The sequence below is a fragment of the Eschrichtius robustus genome, chromosome 17 (assembly GCF_028021215.1).
Source record: "Eschrichtius robustus isolate mEscRob2 chromosome 17, mEscRob2.pri, whole genome shotgun sequence".
NCBI classification, from domain to species: Eukaryota; Metazoa; Chordata; class Mammalia; order Artiodactyla; family Eschrichtiidae; genus Eschrichtius; species Eschrichtius robustus.
This window is the reverse complement of record NC_090840.1, coordinates 9,777,434-9,797,202: the sequence shown is the minus strand read 5'-3', so window position 1 is coordinate 9,797,202 and position 19,769 is coordinate 9,777,434. Positions and strand designations below refer to the sequence as shown.

At 37.8% G+C, this 19,769-nt stretch overlaps 1 protein-coding gene and 1 long non-coding RNA gene across 3 annotated transcripts in view; one reads left to right on the top strand and one right to left on the bottom strand.

The window, feature by feature from the left end:
• The window catches only part of TTPA (alpha tocopherol transfer protein), a 19,842-nt gene extending 12,314 nt beyond the window's left edge, over positions 1-7,528 (top strand). Inside the window, exons 3-5 of one of the 2 annotated variants that reach the window (XM_068525706.1) lie at positions 681-874; positions 2,869-2,979; positions 5,454-7,528. In XM_068525706.1, coding sequence (XP_068381807.1) covers positions 681-874; positions 2,869-2,979; positions 5,454-5,642 — 494 coding nt within the window. In that variant the 3' untranslated portion in view covers positions 5,643-7,528. The remainder of the gene's footprint in view (positions 1-680; positions 875-2,868; positions 2,980-5,453) is intronic. The other variant, XM_068525707.1, reaches the window with a different exon arrangement.
• On the bottom strand, positions 3,207-19,704 carry LOC137751230 (uncharacterized). Its single transcript, XR_011070725.1, has 3 exons — positions 19,255-19,704; positions 14,664-14,759; positions 3,207-4,317 (listed from the first exon to the last, which is right to left on the bottom strand). It is a non-coding gene; the product is annotated as an uncharacterized lncRNA (long non-coding RNA).
• Between the last annotated feature and the right edge of the window lie 65 nt (positions 19,705-19,769).

Genomic DNA, 19,769 nt, shown 5'->3' with positions numbered 1-19,769 from the left:
TTTGCATGACGTGGCCTGCCCCAGGACTGGTGGGGGAGGGGAGAGGACAAGAGCTCAGTAGCTCCTCTTCTTAGCACAGGTATTCTTTGTTTTTCCTGGGTGTGGGGAGCCGGCTACCCGAGTGCTTCCCTGACTCGGCTTTCCAAGCCCACACTACTGTTCTAGCCTATATGCACGTGCCTCTCCTACACGCTGCTCGTCATGAAGGGTGTCAGAGAGACCCACCTGCCTGTGTGCTCCTCACACATTTCCCTTAGCAGCAACCTCTGTGGTCACGATGGGGCCCTAGTTACTCTTCATAATCCAGAGCCTTGCTTTTCTCATTTTCAATACCTTCGAGCGTGGAGCATACCCAGAGGCATTCCCACCTTCAGCCACAGCTCCATCCTGCATATTTTGGCCTGTAGTTTCATCTGGCCATCAAATCCAGGCTGCATTTCTTCTCTTATTTTCTCCATGCTCTTAAGAATCTGTTCTTTGCTAGGGATTGGAGGGAGGGAGGGAGGGAGAAACAGGCACGTGTTCTTGGACCACCAATTAGATCTGTTACTCACTTCACGATCTTTGTACGTGTTTTATTTCTATTGATCCTTTATGTCTAAAAGAATTCATTTCTTTTTGTAAATCTTTCTGATTCTTTACACAGTGCTGAGATATGATTTTTTATATATTTTTTTTAGCACACTGGGACCCAAAAGTTTTCACAGCTTATGATGTGTTTCGTGTAAGTCTAATCACATCCGAGCTTATTGTACAGGAGGTAGAAACACAACGGAATGGAATCAAGGCTATCTTTGATTTGGAAGGCTGGCAGTTTTCTCATGCTTTTCAAATTACTCCATCTGTAGCCAAGAAGATTGCTGCTGCTCTTACAGTAAGTGTATTATTTTAACTGTTCGGGATAGTACTTTCAAATAATAGATACAAATTTAGTTACATGTTAAAGAGAAGGGATAGTACATTTATTAGAAAATTAAATAAAATTTTAGAAATGATACATAGAATTCAATAATGGTAAGAGGAAGTAAAGTATTAATTCAAAAAGAAAGAATGTTGCAACAAACTGTGAAAATATGTTCAAAATTTCTAACCACAGAATTCATATATTTAAACAATAATGTGGTGATTTTATCTTTCAGTCACTAAAATTTTCTTCCTAAATTAAAAATTGACTCAAAAAATAATATTTATAGCAATCATACAACAAAATGTCACTTAGGTTTTGGTTGATATAGATTGATACAGTTCTTTCTGGGGAAAAAAAAAAAAGTTTTAAAAATGGCCATCATCTTTGACCCAGTCATCCTACTTTTGGAAACCTAGCCAAGGAATAATCTTAAATATATCAAAGACTGTGTATAATAATAATAGCTTACTATGTGCCAGGTACTTTGCTAAGTGTTTCAAGTGCATTACCACTTAATGGCTACACCAAAGCTTATGACATATGACTATTAATTTTTCCATTTTACAAATTATTTTACTATGTCAGAGAGGTGACATAGCAATGCCCAAGCATACACATTTTGTCAGCAGTGAAACAAGGATTCCAATCCAGGACATCCGGACATGAAAGCTGTACTTAGAGCCACCATTGCTTCTATACATAAAGATAGTTACTATAGCATCAATTTTTTAAAAATAAATTTATTTATTTTATCTATTTTTGGCTGTGTTGGGTCTTCATTGCTGCACGTGGGCTTTCTCTAGTTGCAGCGAGCGGGGGCTACTCTTCGTTGCGGTGCGCGGGCTTCTCATTGCGGTGGCTTCTCTTGTTGCAGAGCACGGGCTCGAGGCGCACGGGCTTCAGTAGTTGTGGCACACGGGCTCAGTAGTTGTGGCTCTCGGGCTCTAGAGCGCAGGCTCAGTAGTTGTGGTGCACAGGCTTAGTTGCTCCGCGGCATGTGGGATCTTCCCGGACCAGGGATCGAACCCATGTCCCCTGCATTGGCATTGGCAGGTGGATTCTCAGCCATTGCACCACCAGGGAAGCCCCCTATAGCATCAATTTTTATAGAAGAAAATTAGAAACAGCTTATTTGTCCAGAAATAGGAAAAGGGTTACTTAAATAATGGTACATCCATTTGATGGATTATAGCATCCGTATTAAAGCTCACAATATTTACAAAAATTGTATTATGTCAGTGAAACAAAACAGGGTGCAAAATATTTAGAGAGCATATTAGCCATTATGTTTAAAATAAAATTATTCATAGAAAGAACCTGAAAGGAAAAGTCACAATTGATAACACATCTCTCAAAGCTATGTGCAGAAAAAAAAAAAGAGTTTTGCATGAAAGAAACTTGGCAGGAAAAATCTCTATATTAACAACACATCTTTGGGTAGGGAAACTACTGGTGAGGTTTTTCTTTGAATCCTTAACATTTTAAGCCTTAGAAAAAAGCCGATATTACTTTGATGTGAAAGACTTATACCCGTGTCAAAAGTTTAAAAGTGTGTGTTTATTGTACTATTCTTTCACCTTTTATGAAAGTTTGATTTTTCCTCCTCAAAATAAAAATTTGAGGGGAAAGGTTAAATATCCAAATGACTCATTGATTTTTCAAAAGCACATTTATATGTGATTGGGGAAGATATTTTCTGTGTCCTGCTTATGAAAGATGCAGGTATTTCTTAAAATACTTTGCTTAAACTACAAGGTGAAACCTTTTTAGAGACCTTTTCTTAATCTAGGGACAGTGAACTATAAAGCAGGCTATTGTGTTGATGGAATAATTTTGAAAATAAAATCACACTTTAGGCATTGCTGTAAATTTAGCAAGTGTTCAAAGAAGGGGCTTGTCGATAGGAATTACATATTGATCTATGCTTTGTTATTAACAAGACATTTTCTTTATTTTCAAAGGATTCCTTTCCATTAAAAGTTCGTGGTATCCATTTGATAAATGAGCCAATAATTTTCCATGCTGTTTTTTCCATGATTAAACCATTTCTGACCGAAAAAATTAAGGAACGGGTAAGTAAAACATATTCAAGTCACTATTCTTCTGTACCAAATGTTCCACTCCTTTGTTATTTAAAAATTGCTCTCTTATTTCCGCCCCTCCCCCCAACACACACACAGCATTGTCCCATTGTTTTGAATATTTATCTAACAACCCAACTACTTTTATAAAATTTCTTTTTAGTTTTGAAAAATCAAGTTAGTGAGGCTGTGGAAAAACTGGACCTCTAACACATGGCTGGTGAAACTGCAAAATGATATATTCCCTATAGGGGGCAGTGTGGTCACAGTTATCAAAATTACAGCCTTCACATTCCTGGGATTTTTATCCTACAGATACACATGCTCATAAACAAAATTACATACACAAGAGGATTCATTGTAGCAAAATATTGGAAACCACCCAGTTTTCATCATGAGGGAACTGGTTAAATAAACTGTGATGCATCTACACAATGGAACACAGTAAGATTTGCAGGATGTATTGTGAAGGGAAATAAGAACATGCAGAATAGTGTTTATACTATCTTTTGTATAAAAAGGGAAGAAATCAGAGTCTATAGTTATACTGGCATAAAAGTTACTTTTAAAGGATATGCAAGGAAACAACCAAAGTGGTTACCTACATGGAACAAAAGAGAGGTATGGATGGGGTGGCTGAGGATAGGGTTGGGAGCAAGACATCTCACTGTGTATCTTTTATCTTGTTTTGATTTCTAGCCATGTGAATGTATTATCTATGTAAATAATAAATATGCTTAAATTAGACATGTGTAACTGAAAACCATAGTACCCAAGGTATGTGACTTAATGTCATGTTAGTTAAAGCAAATAGATTTGATGTTTTTTACCTATCTTGTGGAGTCTTATCTCAGGTGAATATCTAATATTACTTGGGATTTTTCAAGTGTTGACCATAGAGTGTGAGTTCCCAAACTGGCAACCACTCTTCTGCATGAATCTGTAAAGGATAATTTTTAGAGCATTTATTTATACAAACGTTGGCAACATCTAATGCATGAACACAAACAGGTTTTAAAGGCTTTGACAATTTAAATCTCAAAAACTATTTAAATAGAAATACTGGTAATGTGAGTGATAATAGCATATTTGGAATGTTACAAAGTATATTCTTTCATACTAAGAAAATGTAACATCTTGTATCTGGTCAGAAAATGACGACCCTAGAGCTTCTTTTGAGGTTTTCCAGTAGGTATTTCTGTCTGTCTTCAAGAAGAACCGCCCCTACGGAAGATTCTTTTATTTTTATAAAAGCTGGGTTTTTTTGTTTATTCTTTTTTTCCTCTCTTCAGTATAGCTTGACAATAGCTGCCCATCGTCTGTTGAACGCTGAAAGACATAAAAATAAGTATTTCTATTTTGGGTTATATTCTGGACCAAAAAAACGAATACAACAATAAACTGAACCTAATAAACAGGAGAACATGAGCAAGAAGAGAAGAAAAATTTTAAATTGAGAAGTTAAGTGAAGCATTTCAATGAAAGTTAATTGACATGAAACAGACTTGCCAAAATGAGGAGGGCAGGGAGGACCAAATCTAGCCACTTTCTCCCTTTTAACATTTTGGCAGTACTCTATGAATGATTTTATTTCTCCCTTCCTGAAGAGATAGTTGAATTTCTTTTCAGTTAGCTGGTACTATTTTAAACATTTCAGAAAAAAATCAAGGATTGGGACTGCAAGGTTCCTGAGTGCAAAAAACTTGTTTCATTCATCTTTCAGTCTTCATATCCTAAGCACATAGTAGGTGCTAATTAAATGATTGTTGAATGTACAGATGAACCCTAGCAGATGAATAAAGGTATTTATGTATTTATTTTTAACAAGATGTGCTTTTAATCAAAGGTTCCAAGTCTTTATTTTAACTTCAGGACATTATATGATCAATTTTTATAGTTTAAAATGTTCAAAAATTTAAAGTTCTCAACCATCATAATTTCTCTTAATTTTTTTATTAGCCAAGGCTATCTGTCAACTGTACCACATAAATTATTCCCTGCATACCTGACTGTGTGCTCAGATATATGCTTTTATTTAATATGAACTAATGAAAGGAAGAACATTTTTATCATCTACAGAACCATCCCAGGATATTCGATCTTTTGCTAAGAATCACCTGTAGATTAGGGAATAGAATGTATAAAATGATTTTATTTAGAGTTTTAAAAATCTACTTTTGAAAGAAAAAAGAATAGCTTTTTGTAAATATTGAATAGTTATAAGGATGCAAATATAAGAAAACAGTAAGATGATCAGATTCATAAGCAGCACAATCTAAACATAAGTAAAATTATTAGCTTCATAAGCAGAAGAATAAAGGATGTATCAATAGTATCTATACATGCGCTCCTATCTTAGAAGTGATGAGAGCACCTTATCTTACAGTGTTGATTTTCCATTGGAAATGCATCTGATATACTGAGAGGCAGAGGGCATACCTTCTAAAACATTTTGGCTGTTTCAGATTCATATGCATGGGGACAATTACAAACAAAGTTTACTTCAGCATTTCCCAGACATTCTTCCAGTGGAATACGGTGGTGAAGAATACTCCATGGAGGACATTTGTCAGGAGTGGACAAATTTTATAATGAAGTCTGAAAATTATCTCAGCAGCATTTCACAGACCGTTAAAGGAGAAGAAGTTATTTAATGTGAAAGACTTCCTAGTTAAAAATACATGAGTAAGATATCCTACCTGGTTATATGAATGAAAGAAAAAGAATCATTAAACTAATGCTTTTCCGATTGATTTTTTTCAATGTAAAAATCTTCTAACTTGAGCAACATGGGTATTTGGGAAATTTCTTTACTTTTTAAATATCTTTTCTTTACCTTTAAAGTAATTAAATATTAGTATACCTTAAAAGCATAGAAGAGGTTCCTGATTTTTGCACTTGGAAGAAAGTTATCTCTAAAGTACCTTTTCATGTACACTTTGGTGTGTTTCTCAAAAGTTTTATTTTAAACAACTTTTCTGGTCACACTGGTTTGATTATAAATGAATATATAGTCCACTGAAAAGAAATATTAGCACAAATCAACCGATTATAAAAATCTATTCACACTCATTTTGGGTGCGTGTCAGATAGACTATAATTCAGATTAAAATCTGAATACAGTTTTATATAGTTATTTCTGTGGGCCAGCAAGGTAGTTCACCTCAGGGAAATTCTATTTTACCATATTTGCACAATAGAAACTTTTGATTGAAGAGTCTGTACGCCATAAACTCTTATGTGTAGCATCAATAGGTCTCTATGAAATTATTCATGTTGATATAGTTAACTACATAGAGATTCAGAGGTGGAATAACATTTGGTTGCCGTATACATGGACTCTATTTTTAATTGAACAGTAACACAACTACACAAGGGAAAGGAAATGTTTACATTTTAAAATCACTGTCAACTACATCTGGAACTTTTCAGATTATGCATGAAGAAATTTGGGTTTTACTGTATTATCAGAACATTCTAGCCAAATCCTACTATTCATATTTACTTTAAAAAAAATCAGGAGTTAAAACGTGCTGTTTGTACTGTAGCTATGTTAAAGCATATTTCATTTATTGAGAAAGATATGTCAATATAGCTTTCAACTTATGACAATTTTTATAGTATTTTATAATTTTTAAATTTTATTTTAAACTTAAAAATGAAAGAACACAGTGTACAAAATTTGCTAAACATTTTTTAGCTTAGTTGGGTTTCAACATTAATCATACAATAGTATCTTTGTGAAAGAATATGTAAAGGGTGTTTTTCTTTATAAGAAAATTATTCTAATCAGATGAGCTGATACTTATGATTCTCTGTACATATATATCTGTGAAAAATTGAGAGTGATTGTGAATGTTCTTTAGAGAACGTGTTTGATTTTGATTTAGCATTGGGAAGGTAACTTTACATTATAATTTTAATTTAAAATATTAGATCATGCCTGTTTTCTAAAAAATGTTAAAATCTTCTTTACAAAATCACAAAATTTAAAATTGTATAATTAAAAATGACAGCAGAATAAAACTATTTAAAAAGTATAAATAATAGCAACAACAAAAAGTTCTAGTTTACCCAACTTTTATTCCTAGAAGGTTTACATCACAAAGTTCTACTTCATTCACATTTCGGTGCTTAAAACACTTTCTTCTGACTCTGTGAAGGAATGATTACTTTAGCACAAGAATAAAGGATAGTATTTTAAAATGTCTTTTAAATATGATTCATTGATGATGTTACTAACAGTAAATAGAATTAAAGTAAGTCAATCAATAGAAGTACATTTCATGATAGGACTTTGAATTTTTTATGAAATGCAGCGATTCACTGAAGAACATTAAAAGAACAATGTAAAATGAACAGGCAGTTTTATAAGGCGGCAAGATAAATAACTATTGAATTGTCTCTATTACTTTACTGTAATTGCACCAGAGGTGCCTTTTAAAAGATGAACTCTAACATGTGCTCATTGTGTTACTGAACTGCCCGATAATTTGTTTTAATATTGTTCAAAACAAAATAAAGATCTTTTTCACACAAACTATAGCTGTTTGCTTTTCATTTTTAAGTATGAATATTAGGCATTCTTTTTCAAAAACTGCTTTTCCTTACAGAAGAGGTTAAGAAAAAAGTATCGCATCTAGTTGTCCATTACAAAAACGCCAGTGTTTTCTTTAAACGTTTCAATTGCAGACTGGTTTTCCTGCCGATCAGTTCAATACCATCTTCCCCTGTCTTCTTGTGCTGAAAGGGACCCCAAATTAATTTCATAAAACTAAGCCATGCATACTTCAGAAGTTAAAACTTCTAAGTGAAAAAAGCCAGAGTGTGTCACTAAATCAGATAATTGGATTCTGAAACTGCTGTGAGCCCAGATCATGATTTCATTTGTCAAATTATATTTTTCTTACAGAAATAACACTTAAGTCCTGGAGCAAAGAATATCTTTGTCTCCCACCTAGATTAAGCCAGTAGCTCACGAAACAGGTCAAACATAGGGACAAACCCAAAACTCAACAAACTAGTAAGGTGGTGTTGTCTGAAACACTCCTTCCTGGCCTTATGTGTGGAATTTTGCCCCACCTAGATGCTGTGGAGGAATTATGAGTTACAAAGACTGAACTAGAATGACGGCAGTAAAATGAGGACTGGCAGCAGTGCCTCCCCACGAATGTTCTGGTTGGCAAGGGCACATCCCATCCTTCTCCCTCCCCCAGGGCTAGCACTTGATTGACTGCTCGCCTCTTCTCTATCCAAGTCAATCATATCAGTCTATTAAATATCTACTTTTGATAACACTATACATTGAATTAAGTACTATAGTGAATAGCAAAACTAATTGGATGCTACCTAGAAGAGAGAAAATACTTATCTAAAGTAGCCAGGTAGGACTTCCCAGGTGGCACAGTGGTTAAGAATCTGCCTGCCACTGCAGGGGACACGGGTTCGAGCCCTGGTCTGGGAAGATCCCACATGCCGTGGAGCAACAAAGCCCGTGCGCCACAACTACTGAATCCCACATGCCTAGAGCTCCTGCTCTGCAACAAGAAAAGCCACCCCAATGAGAAGCCTGCGCACCACAATGAAGAGTAGCCCCCGCTTGCTGCAACTAGAGAAAGCCCGCGTGCAGCAAGGAAGACCCAACGCAGCCAAAAATTAATTAATTAATTAAAAAATAAATGGATATTTAAGAAAAAAAAACCCCCAAAATAGCCAGGTAAAGTGCAGTACAGGTTTCTCCTGGTATCTGAGAGTAGAGCTTTCCTACCAAACCTTGCTTAAGCCAAAATGGGCTAACACTAACGGATGCACAAAATAAACAGAGAGAAAGCACAGGTGCTCATAGACCCAGTTCTAAAGCTCTGGATGCTGGATGCTGGATGCTGAGGGTGGTTCCAGGAAGGAGCTTGGCCGTGTCACTCTCACTGCTCTGGGTGGTGCTGCCTCTATAATGGTCCATGGCAAAACAAACACTGAGCGCTATTTTGGCTTTTAGCCTTTTTTTGTAAAAGCAAAAATCCTTGTGGGATTTCTTTCGGTTAGTGAAAACAGGTACTAATGTAGGTTTCTGCAAAAGTGAAGCCTTTCGAAAAGCAGCGGATACCTGTATAGTGTAAGAATCTTTAGAGTGGTTGCAATAAAGTGCTTTAGGACTTTAACAGAAGGAAAGATCATTTCCACCCAGGCATCTAGAGGATGTGTTTTTAGCGGAGGTACTATTTGAAGCACAGCCTTTAAGAAGAATTGACTCCCCCAGAGAGCAATCAGAAGTGAGGAGAGGGAGGCTAGTCCAGGCAAAGAAATAGCATGAGCAGTGACTCAGAGATCAGGAAGAGTAGGTCACGTCTGAGAAATCATACGTAGGCCTGTATTTTTGGAGGGAGGCAATGGTACAGGAGCGTGGACCTTCTGCCTAGAAGGATGCTTGGGAAACAAAATATGGGAAGCCTTGATTGTCAGCTGAAGGGCACTCAAATGTATGAATTGCTTATTTTGTGCCAGACCCTATATTAGATTCAGGGCACTCAAATGTATGAACTGCTTATTTTGTGCCAGACCCTATATTAGATTCACATACATGTGTCATTCAATCTTTGCGGAAAAAAAGAAGTAAGTGGCATTATGCCTGTTTTTACAGAAGAGAACTCAACTCTGAAAGTGTCCATTCCTTGCTCAGAATCACAGGGCTAGTAAATGCCAGAATCATACTGAACTCGGCCAGCCTAGCTGTAAAGTCCACACTCTCTGCAACGCCACCATGCTCCTAATAGACCCAATTCCACAGGCCACAGGGCTCAATGGCCACCAGATTCTATCAGTCCTACCTGAAAATATCTGACCATGACCCATTTCTAAGGCTAATCATCTCTCATCCTACCTGCTGTCATAGCGTCTGTTGTTGGACTACCAGCTTCTCACTGGTCCTGCCTTTATATACCCCTCCACTGCTGCAGTTATTTTTCTGCAAGATTTCATTCTCTGAACTTTCGCCAGAGCAACACTGCACGCGGGTAAATTACTAATTGGCACCTGAGGCCCTTCACAATGAGGCCCAATCTGTTTTTCCATCCTTAAATTGCAGGACTCCTAACCCCACCTATACGCTAGGCACAACAACCTTTTTTTTTTTTTTAATTGGGGTATAATTGTTTTACAGTGTTGTGTTAGTTTCTACTGTACAGTGGAGTTCCCTGTGTTATACAGTAGGTTCTCATTAGTTATCTCTTTTATACATATTAGTGTATATATGTCAATCCCAATATCCCATTTCATCCCACCCTTCCCTTCCCCCCTTGGTGTCCATTTGTTCTCTACATCTGTGTCTCTATTTCTAGGCACACCAACCTTTTCAAAAAATATCACCCTTTCTACACAAGACCTCTCAGAATCAGCAGCTAGGGGTGGAGGGGGGAAGGGGCAAGGGAGATGAAGTGTGTGTATTTTGTATTCTGGCCAAAATTCCTCAGAAATTACTCTAATCCCTACATTGTTCTGGGACAAATTATGTTTGTTTGACAAGATCAACAAACAGAGATCTTTCTCTTTTGCCCAAACCTGCTGACAAGGTCTCCAATTTCCTGCTCTATGTCTCATCAGTAATTAGCTATGATTAGAACCACTTGTCATGACTCGTTAGGCAAGGTTAGAACTCTTTGTCCTCCTGAAACGTGTTAACTGCGGAGAAAAACATTTCCTGTTCAGATACCTGACTGAGACTTCTCCTGCTTGCAGAACAACCCCCAGAAGCCACTGTTCACCCCTTTCCATGAAGGTCTAAGGCAAAACCTCCTGAGTGAAACACTCTGATAGTCAGATCCGGGGAGCTGTCTATATTGCAATAGCCAGAATAATCAACCTCTTTACTTGTCCAGTTTTTGTTGTTGATAGAAGCCACCCAATATTCCCTGACAGGTAGGCAGGTGCCCCATCTGGAGTAAACAGAGAAGTTCTGGGGAAGGTTGTGAGCAACTGTTTTACCTCAGCTTGACTCAGCCCCTGGCCACAGGAATGTTATACAGAACTGATGTGTCTGGGCCTCCCTTGGCTGACTCTGCCCTCACCCTATCACTGTGTCAGACTAACTTTACTCCTGCACACCCAACACACATATACACGCAGTACAGCACCAATGAAGAAGACAACAATTGAAGTAAAAAATACACTGGAAGAACTCAACAGGAGATTAGATGATACGGAGGACTGGATCAGCGACTGGGGAGACAAAGTAGTGGGAACCACACAAGCTGAACAGAAAATAGAAAAAAGAATTTTTAAAATGAGGATACTTTAAGAGACCTCTGGGACAATATCAAGCATACTAACATTCTCATTATAGGAGTTCCAGAAGGAGAAGAGAAAGAGAAAGGGGCAGGAAACTTATTTGAATAAATAATAGCTGAAAAATTCCTTAACCTGGGGAAAGAAACAGACATCTAAGTCCAGGAAGCAAAGGAGAGTCCCAAACAGATGAACCAAAAGAGGTCTACACCAAGACACATTGTAATTAAACAGCAAAAATTAAATATAAAGAGAGAATCTTAAAAGCACCAAGAGAAAAGCAACTACTTACACAAAAGGGAACTCCCGTAAGACTATCAGCTGACTTCTCAGCAGAAACTTTGCAGGCCAGAAGGGAGTGGCATGCTATATTCAAAGTGATGAAAGGAAAAATACCTACAACCAAGAATACTCTACCCAGCAAAGTTATCATTCAGATTTGAAGGAGAGATGAAGAGTTTTACAGACAAGCCAAAGCTAAAAGAGTTCAGCATTACTAAAGCAGCTTTACAAGAAATGTTAAAGAGAATTCTCTAAGTGGAAAAGAAGAGGCCACAACTAGAAGTATAAAAACTATGAAAGGAAAAAAATCTCATTGGTAAAGGCATAATACATTAAAGGTTGTAGATCAACTACTTATAAAACTAGTAAGAACATTAAAAGACAAAAGGAGTAAAATCATCTATATTCACAATAGTAGTTAAATAATACACAGAACAAAAAGAGGTAAAATTTGATGTCAAATACATTAAAAGTCAGGGGAGGGAGTAAAAAGGTAGTGTTGTTATAATGCATTCAAACTTAAGAGATCATCAATTTAAAATAATTATATATATATAATTCATATATCTATATAATATATAATCATATATGTGTTTATATATGTGTAATTTATACAATAATATAATTATATGTATATATGTGTGTGTGTGTTTATATATAAATTTTATGGTAACCACAAAACGAAAATTTACAGATACACACAAAAAAGAGAAAGGAATCCAAACATAACAGTGGCATAGTCATCAAATTATAAGAGAAGAGAGCAAAAGAAGAAGGAACAAAAAAGAAATACAAAAAACAACCAGAAAACAATTTTAAAATGGCAATAAGTACATACCTACCAATAATAACTTTAATTGTAAATGGATTAAATGCTCCAATCAAAAGTCACAGAGTGGCTGCATGGATGAAGAATCAAGACTCATATATAAGCTGCCTAAAGAGACTCACTTCACATCTAAAGACACACAAAGACTGAAAGTGAGGCGATGGGAAAAGGTATTCCCTGCAAATGGAAAAGAAAAGAAAGCTGGGGTAGCAAACTTACATGAGAAAAAATAGACTTTAAAACAAAGACTGTAACAAGAGACAAAGAAGGCCATTACACAAGGTAAAGGGATCAATCCGACAAGAAGATATAACAACTATAAATATATATACACCCAACATAGGAACACCTAAATACATAGAGCAAATATTAACAAATATAAAAGAAGAAATTTATAGTAACACAATAATGGTAAGGGACTTTAATACCTCACTTACTTCAACGGACAGATCATTCAGACAGAAAATCAGTACGGAAATACTGGCCTTAAACGACACATTAGATCAGATGAACTTAATAAATATATATAGACCATTTCATCCCAAAGCAGCAGAATACACATTCTTTGCAAGTGCCCATGGAACGTTCTTCAGGATAGATCACATGCTAGACCACAAAACAAGTCTCAAAAAGTTTAAGAAGATTAAAATCATATCAAGCATCTTTTCTGACCACATAAACACAAACACATGGAGTTTAAACAACATGCTACTAAACAACCAATGGGTCAACAAAGAAATCAATGTGGAAATTAAAAAATACCTGGAGATAAATCAAAATGGAAACAAAATGATCCAAAATCTATGGGACATAGCAAAAGCAGTTCTAAGGGGGAACTTTATAGTGATATAAGCCTACCTCAGGAAACAAGAAAAATCCCAAATGAACAAACTAACCTTACATCTAATGAGCTAGAAAAAAAAGAACAAAGAAAACCCAAAGTTAGTAGGAGGAAAGAAATAATAAAGATCAGAGCAGAAATAAATAAAATAGAGATTAAAAAAACCAATAGATAAGATCAATGAAACTAAGAGCTGATTCTTTGAAAAGATAAACAAAATTGATAAACCTATAGCCAGACTCATCAAGAAAAAAAGAGATTCATTTCAAGAATGAATCAGGGACTTCCCTGGTGGTGCAGTGGTTAAGAATCTGCCTGCCAATGCAGGGGACACGGGTTCGAGCCCTGGTCCAGGAAGATCCCACATGCTGCGGAACAACTAAGCCTGTGTGCCACAACTACTGAGCCTGCGCTCCAGAGCCCGTGAGCCACAACTACTGAGCCCGCGTGCCACAACTACTGCAGCCCGCATGCCTAGAGCCTGTGCTCCGCAACAAAGAGAAGCGACCACAATTAGAAGCCCGCACACTGCAACAAAGAGTAGCCCTTGCTCGCCACAACTAGAGAAAAGCCCGCACACAGCAACTAAGACCCAACACAGCCAATAAATAAATTAATTAAAAAAAAAAAAGAATGAATCAGGAAGAAACAGAAAATATGAACAGACCAATTACCAGTAATGAGATTGACTCAGTAATAATAAAACTCCCCCAAAACAAAAGTCCCAGGCCAGGTAGCTTCACAGGTGAATTCTACAAAACATTTAAGGAAGAGTTAGGTCCTTCTCAAATTATTCCAAAAAAATTGAAGAGGAAGGAACACCTCCAAACTCATTCTATGGTGGATTAAAGGCTCAAATATAAGATCTGAAGCCATAAAACTCCTAGAAGAACATAGGCAGTATCCTCTTTGACACTGGTCTTGGCAATTGTTTTTTTATCTGTCTCAGGCAAGAGCAACAAAAGAAAAATAAACAAACGGGACTACAGCAAACTAAAATCTTTTGTATAAAAGAAGCTATGAACAAAACAAGAAAGCAGCCCACTGAGTGGGAGAAGATATTTGCAAACAATATATCCAATAAGGGACTAATATCCAAAATATATAAAGAACTCATACAAACTCAACATCAAAAAACCAAACAATCCAATTCAAAATGAGCAGAGGACCTGAAGAGACATTTTTCCAAAAAAGATATTCTAATGGCCAACAGACACATAAAAGATTCTCAACATCACAAATTATCAGGGAAATGCAAATCAAAACCACAATGGGATATCACCTCACACCTGTCAGAATAGCTATCATCAAAACAATGACAAATAACAAGTGTTGGCAAGGATGTGGAGAAAAGGGAACTTTCGTGCACTGTTGGTAGAATGTAAATTGGCACAGCTACTATGGAAAAATGTATGAAGAGTCCTCAAAAATTTAAAATAGAATTACCTGGGACTTCCCTGGCGGTCCAATGGTTGGGACTTCGCCTCCCAATGCAGGGGGTGCAGGTTCGATCCCTGGTCGGGGAGCTAAGATCCCACATGCCTTGCAGACAAAAAACCAAAATGGAAAACAGAAACAATATTGTAACAAGTTCAATAAAGACTTTAAAAATGGTCCACATCACAAAAACAAAAAACAAAAAAAAAAACAAAACAAAAAAAATAGAATTACCATGTGATCCAACAATTTTACTTCTGGGCATTTATCCAAATAAAACAAAAATACTTCTTCAAAAAGATATATGCACCCCAATGTTCACTGCAGCATTATTTACAATACCCAACACATGCAAGCAACCTAAGTGTCCTCTGATAGATGAATGGATAAAGAAGATGTGGTATACATATACAATGGAATATTACTCAGCCATAAAAAAAGAAATATTGCAATTTGTGACAACATGGATGGATCTAGAGAGTATTATGCTAAGTGAAATAAGACAGAGAAAGCCAAATACTGTATGATCTCACTTATATGTGGAATCTAAAATGCAAAACAAACAAAATGAAAACAGACTCACAGATACAGAAAACAAGCCAACGGTTGTCAGAGGGGAGGGTGGTGGAAGGGCAAAATAGGTGAAGAGGGTTAAGAGGTACAAACCTCCACTTAAATAAGAAATAAGCCATGCAGATGTCATATACAGCATAAGTAATAATATTGCAATAAATTTGCAGGGAGACAGATGGTTACAAGTCTTACTGTGGTGAACACTTTATAATGCATGCAAATATCAAATAACTATGTAGCACAGCTAAAACTAACATAATATTGTATATCAACTATATTTCAATACAAAATTAAAATAGAAGTCTTTTCTTCTAACTCCCATCTACGGGTTTCCTATTTTACCCTTCTTTTTAGATTATTACATATTTCTGCTTCTTCATATTTTTAGTAACATTTTATGTTGGACATTGTGTTTAACTAATAGAGGCTCCAGATAATACCTCCCATCAAGTGATGACTCTTGCTTTCTTTTGTCAGATAGCATGAAAGGCAAGTAAATCCAAGCAGGTCTTGAGCTGGGTTGCAGACTTAGGAGGATTCTGTCCATCTCCGGTTCATTCCCATTCTTCAGGATTGGTCCACTTGGGTTTTTGATTGGTATCTTGGATATTTTCTTTTTTCTTAGCCTTGAAAATTCTGCCTTTTGCAAATCTAAACTTAGTTCCTACCCTTTGCAGTTTCAAAATATGGCAAGTGTCTGGAAGTGGAGACCTGTTTTGTGTTTGTTTCGGGCTCCCTCCCCCTCCGATGGGACTTTATATCCAATGCTCTGCAAGACAACTGAATGTTTCACTCCCTTTCCCACTCAGCCTTCCCAGTCTCTGGTACCATTCCAGAACTCAGCACATGTCACATGTGCTGAGATACAAGCGTGTACTTTATATTTTCCAATATTTTTCCCAGTTCTACACAACTACAAACAGTTCCCCTGATTTTTCTTTTGGGCTAAGTAGTATCTCTGTTTGGGTTAAGATATATCTCTATATTTCTATCTTATCTATGTGTATATGTACAGATATTTACAACTTATATCCCATTTTTGTCCATTTCTGTTCTTGGGCTGTAAACTTCTGGTCTAGATTTGATATGTACACAATATTATCTAACACTTGCTTAAGGATATTTAATTTTAATTTGGAGCTTGGTCTTATGGTTTTGTTTGCTTGTTTGTCTGTTTTCTTGAAGGAGGCTTTTCATTAGGTGAAATGTTACCATTCACCTTCTCTGTTTTCTTCTCAGAGTAGTTTTGTGTTGGTTTGATTCTTTTAAAAATAGGCCTTTTGGGGAATTCCCTGGCAGTCCAGTGGTTACGACTCCGTGCTTTCACTGCTGTGGGCCCAGGTTCAATCCCTGGTCGGGGAACTAAGATCCCACAAGCCGCATGGTGCGGCCAAAAAAATAAATAAATAAAATAGGTCTTTTGTAGACCCTTCCTAGTTGAAAGGGTTTTATTGTGCCAGTACAGTGAAGTGCAATTCCTCTAACAGACGCTTTTAGTGGTGGCAGCTGTGTGTATGTGGAGGTGAGGTGGGGTTGCTGGCATGACTTCTCTTCATTTTTCCCCTTACCTCTTTTCCCTTCATCGTCATGCTTTTAAAGGACACTACCCCCTTGTCAATGCAGTTGTGTCCCCCTCAGAAGCAATGTTTATCTGAAGCTGCCACCTCTGGCTCCTTCTTGAGAGCCAGTACTATAACCTTCCAAGACCCAGGCTGTGTTCAGTCTTTTGGCACTTAATGTTTGACATTTTCTCTCAGGGTTTGATTTTGCCTATGCTTTGTCTGTATCATCCACTACTCTTTCCTCTTTTTCCAAGATTCTCTGAAGCCTTGCATCTTCTACTCTCAGCATCTAGAGTCTTGCAGCAGTGGAGGAAGCCTTCTCCTGCTGGAGTTTGCTACTTACCAATTTTCCGGTAATTTGATGTTTGTGATACCCTCCAACTCCTAGTATCGCACGAATCATGTGTAACTTTATTTGCACTCTTTGTACACCTCATGGGTTTTTTTTTTAAGATGTGTGGACAGATTCTGGTTCAGGTAGTTGACATAATCCTCTGGACCTCAGCATAACTTATCTGTTGTTTCATTTCTTTAAAATTAATTAATTAATTGATTAATTTTTGGCTGCATTGGGTCTTCGTTGCTGCGCACAGGCTTTCCCTAATTGCGGAGAGCAGGGGCTACGCTTTGTTGCAGTGCGTGGGCTTCTCATTGCGGTGGCTTCTCTTGTTGCAGAGCATGGGCTCTAGGTGCGTGGGCTTCAGTAGTTGTGGCTCGCGGGCTCTAGAGCGCAGGCTCAGTAGTTGTGGCATACGGGCTTAGTTGCTCTGTGACATGTGGGATCTTCCAGGACCAGGGGTCGAACCTGTGTCCCCTGCATTGGCAGGCGGATTCTTAACCACTGCACCACCAGGGAAGTCCCTCTTATTTCTTATTAAAAGAAATTTCACTCTGTTCATAAGCAGCTCCAACTTATTAATTTTCATGCGTCATAATTATCTATTAATTATACAATTTATTCATTCTTTTATTGATAATGATATAAGTTGCATGTAATAATTCACTATTACAAAAAATGCTACAAAGAACATACTTGTATATATTTATTTGTTCACACATGCAAGCCTTTTTCTAGGGTACATACCTAAGTCTAAAAAGTGTTTGTGTTACAGAATATGTGCATCTTCACCTTTACCAGATATTGCCTAATTGCTCTCAAAAACAGTTGTAATACTTTACAATTCTACCAGCAGTGTTAAGAGAATTCTTATTTCTCTACACCCTTGACTTAAGTTCACATTTTTGTCATTCTGATGGATGTGACATATTATCTTGTCTTTAATCTGCATTTCCCTGATGACTAGTGAAGGTATGATTTGTCTTTTCATATTCTTTTCCAATTTTTCTATTAGGTTGTTTTTCTTCCTTGTTGATTTTAGTTCTTCAGTATGTGCTAGAAATGAACACTTCTGAAATTCTGTATTTTGTAAATATACCTTCCAAGTTTGTGCCTTATCTTTAATTTACTTAGTTACATAGAAGCTTTCAAATTATGACATCATTAAATCTACGATTTTTTTCCACTAAGATGTCTTTTTTTAAAATATAATGCTGTATGAAATCCTTCTGACCACCGAAGTCATGAACATACACTCCTATATTTTCTTATCAAAGTATAATATTTTGCCTTTTACATTTACATCTTTACTCACCTGGAGTTTATTTTTGTATTTTTGCCAGGTAATACTTTAATTTTTTCCTATGTGGAGAGTGAATTTCTCCAGTACCACAAATTCACACTTACAAAGGTTCTGTTCAATCGTGTTTAAAACCAGCTGAGAATGTAGGGCTTTTCTCATCTTTAACCGCACCCATGGAGCTTATCACTCATCATGCCCTTCTACAGCAGCATTATCTTATTGCCAAACCAGACTATATATTGCATTCACTCTTCTTGAAATACGTTCTCTCCACAAGTCCTGTTCTTTTTCCTTACTAAATTGTAAACTTATGAAAACAGACATTGTCCAATTCGTCTTTGCATCCTCCATACTTGGCATTGAGTTGATTTTCAAACACTCTTCAATTTTATTCTGAATTTGACCCTTATAGGTGGGAACGCTCACCTAGTATAAGCCATATCTTTATATTTTGGTTTTCACGCAGAAAGAAAAAGCTGTCTTTCATCTACCTTCCCACCAAAATATGCCTAGTGTTTCTAAATCTCTTTTAAAATTTTAAACAGAAACCTCAAAAAACTTCTAATGACTAGGAACCCAAGTCATCCTTTCTGCCCCGTTTGTAGGACAGTCTGCGCTTGGGTCAACAGCGAAGTTAGGAGGCACCGTCTTTGGGCCTGGCCTGGCCTTGCCCCTTTGCCGCGATGCCAGCAGTGGGCCGACCCAGTTCGGAGCTGGGGCGATGCGTCCGTGGACGTGTTCGCATCCATCGTCCTTCCCTCGTCTTCCCTTCGTATCGTCCATAAGCCTCGACCCTGAACACAAATGGCAAGATGTGGAAATTACCTCCCAAGTCACCGTCCATCCTTGTATGGAACGCTGGGATGTCAAACTTGGCTGCCAGCCTTCCTAAAGACGATTTTAGCAGCTCCCGACGATTTTAGGTAGGAGCTGCCGATGGCGCAAAGTTCTCAGGCGACTTCTAGAACCTCTCGCCACCTTCCCCTGCTGCCAGGTTACCGTTTCGGTCAGGCAGAGACCCTGCGGTTCCCCTTCGACCGCTGGACCAGGCGCCCCAGTTAGTTCTGGGTGACTTAAGGTCACGTCCAGAAAACAACGGAAAGGACAGATTCGAGGACGCGGAGACCGCCCCGTGCCCGCCCGGCACTTCCCCGAGTCTCCGCAGGCGCGGCGGGGCAGGGCGGGGGCGGGGTCGCGGCGGCAGCACCGTCGGCAGCACCGGCGGCGCAGTGATGGGGCGAGCGGGGCCTCCGGTACCCTGGAGCCGCCCGGCCCCGCCCCGGGCCCGCCCCGCGGCAGCCGCGCGCACGCGCCGGGACAGCTTTTCCCATAGGCCCCTG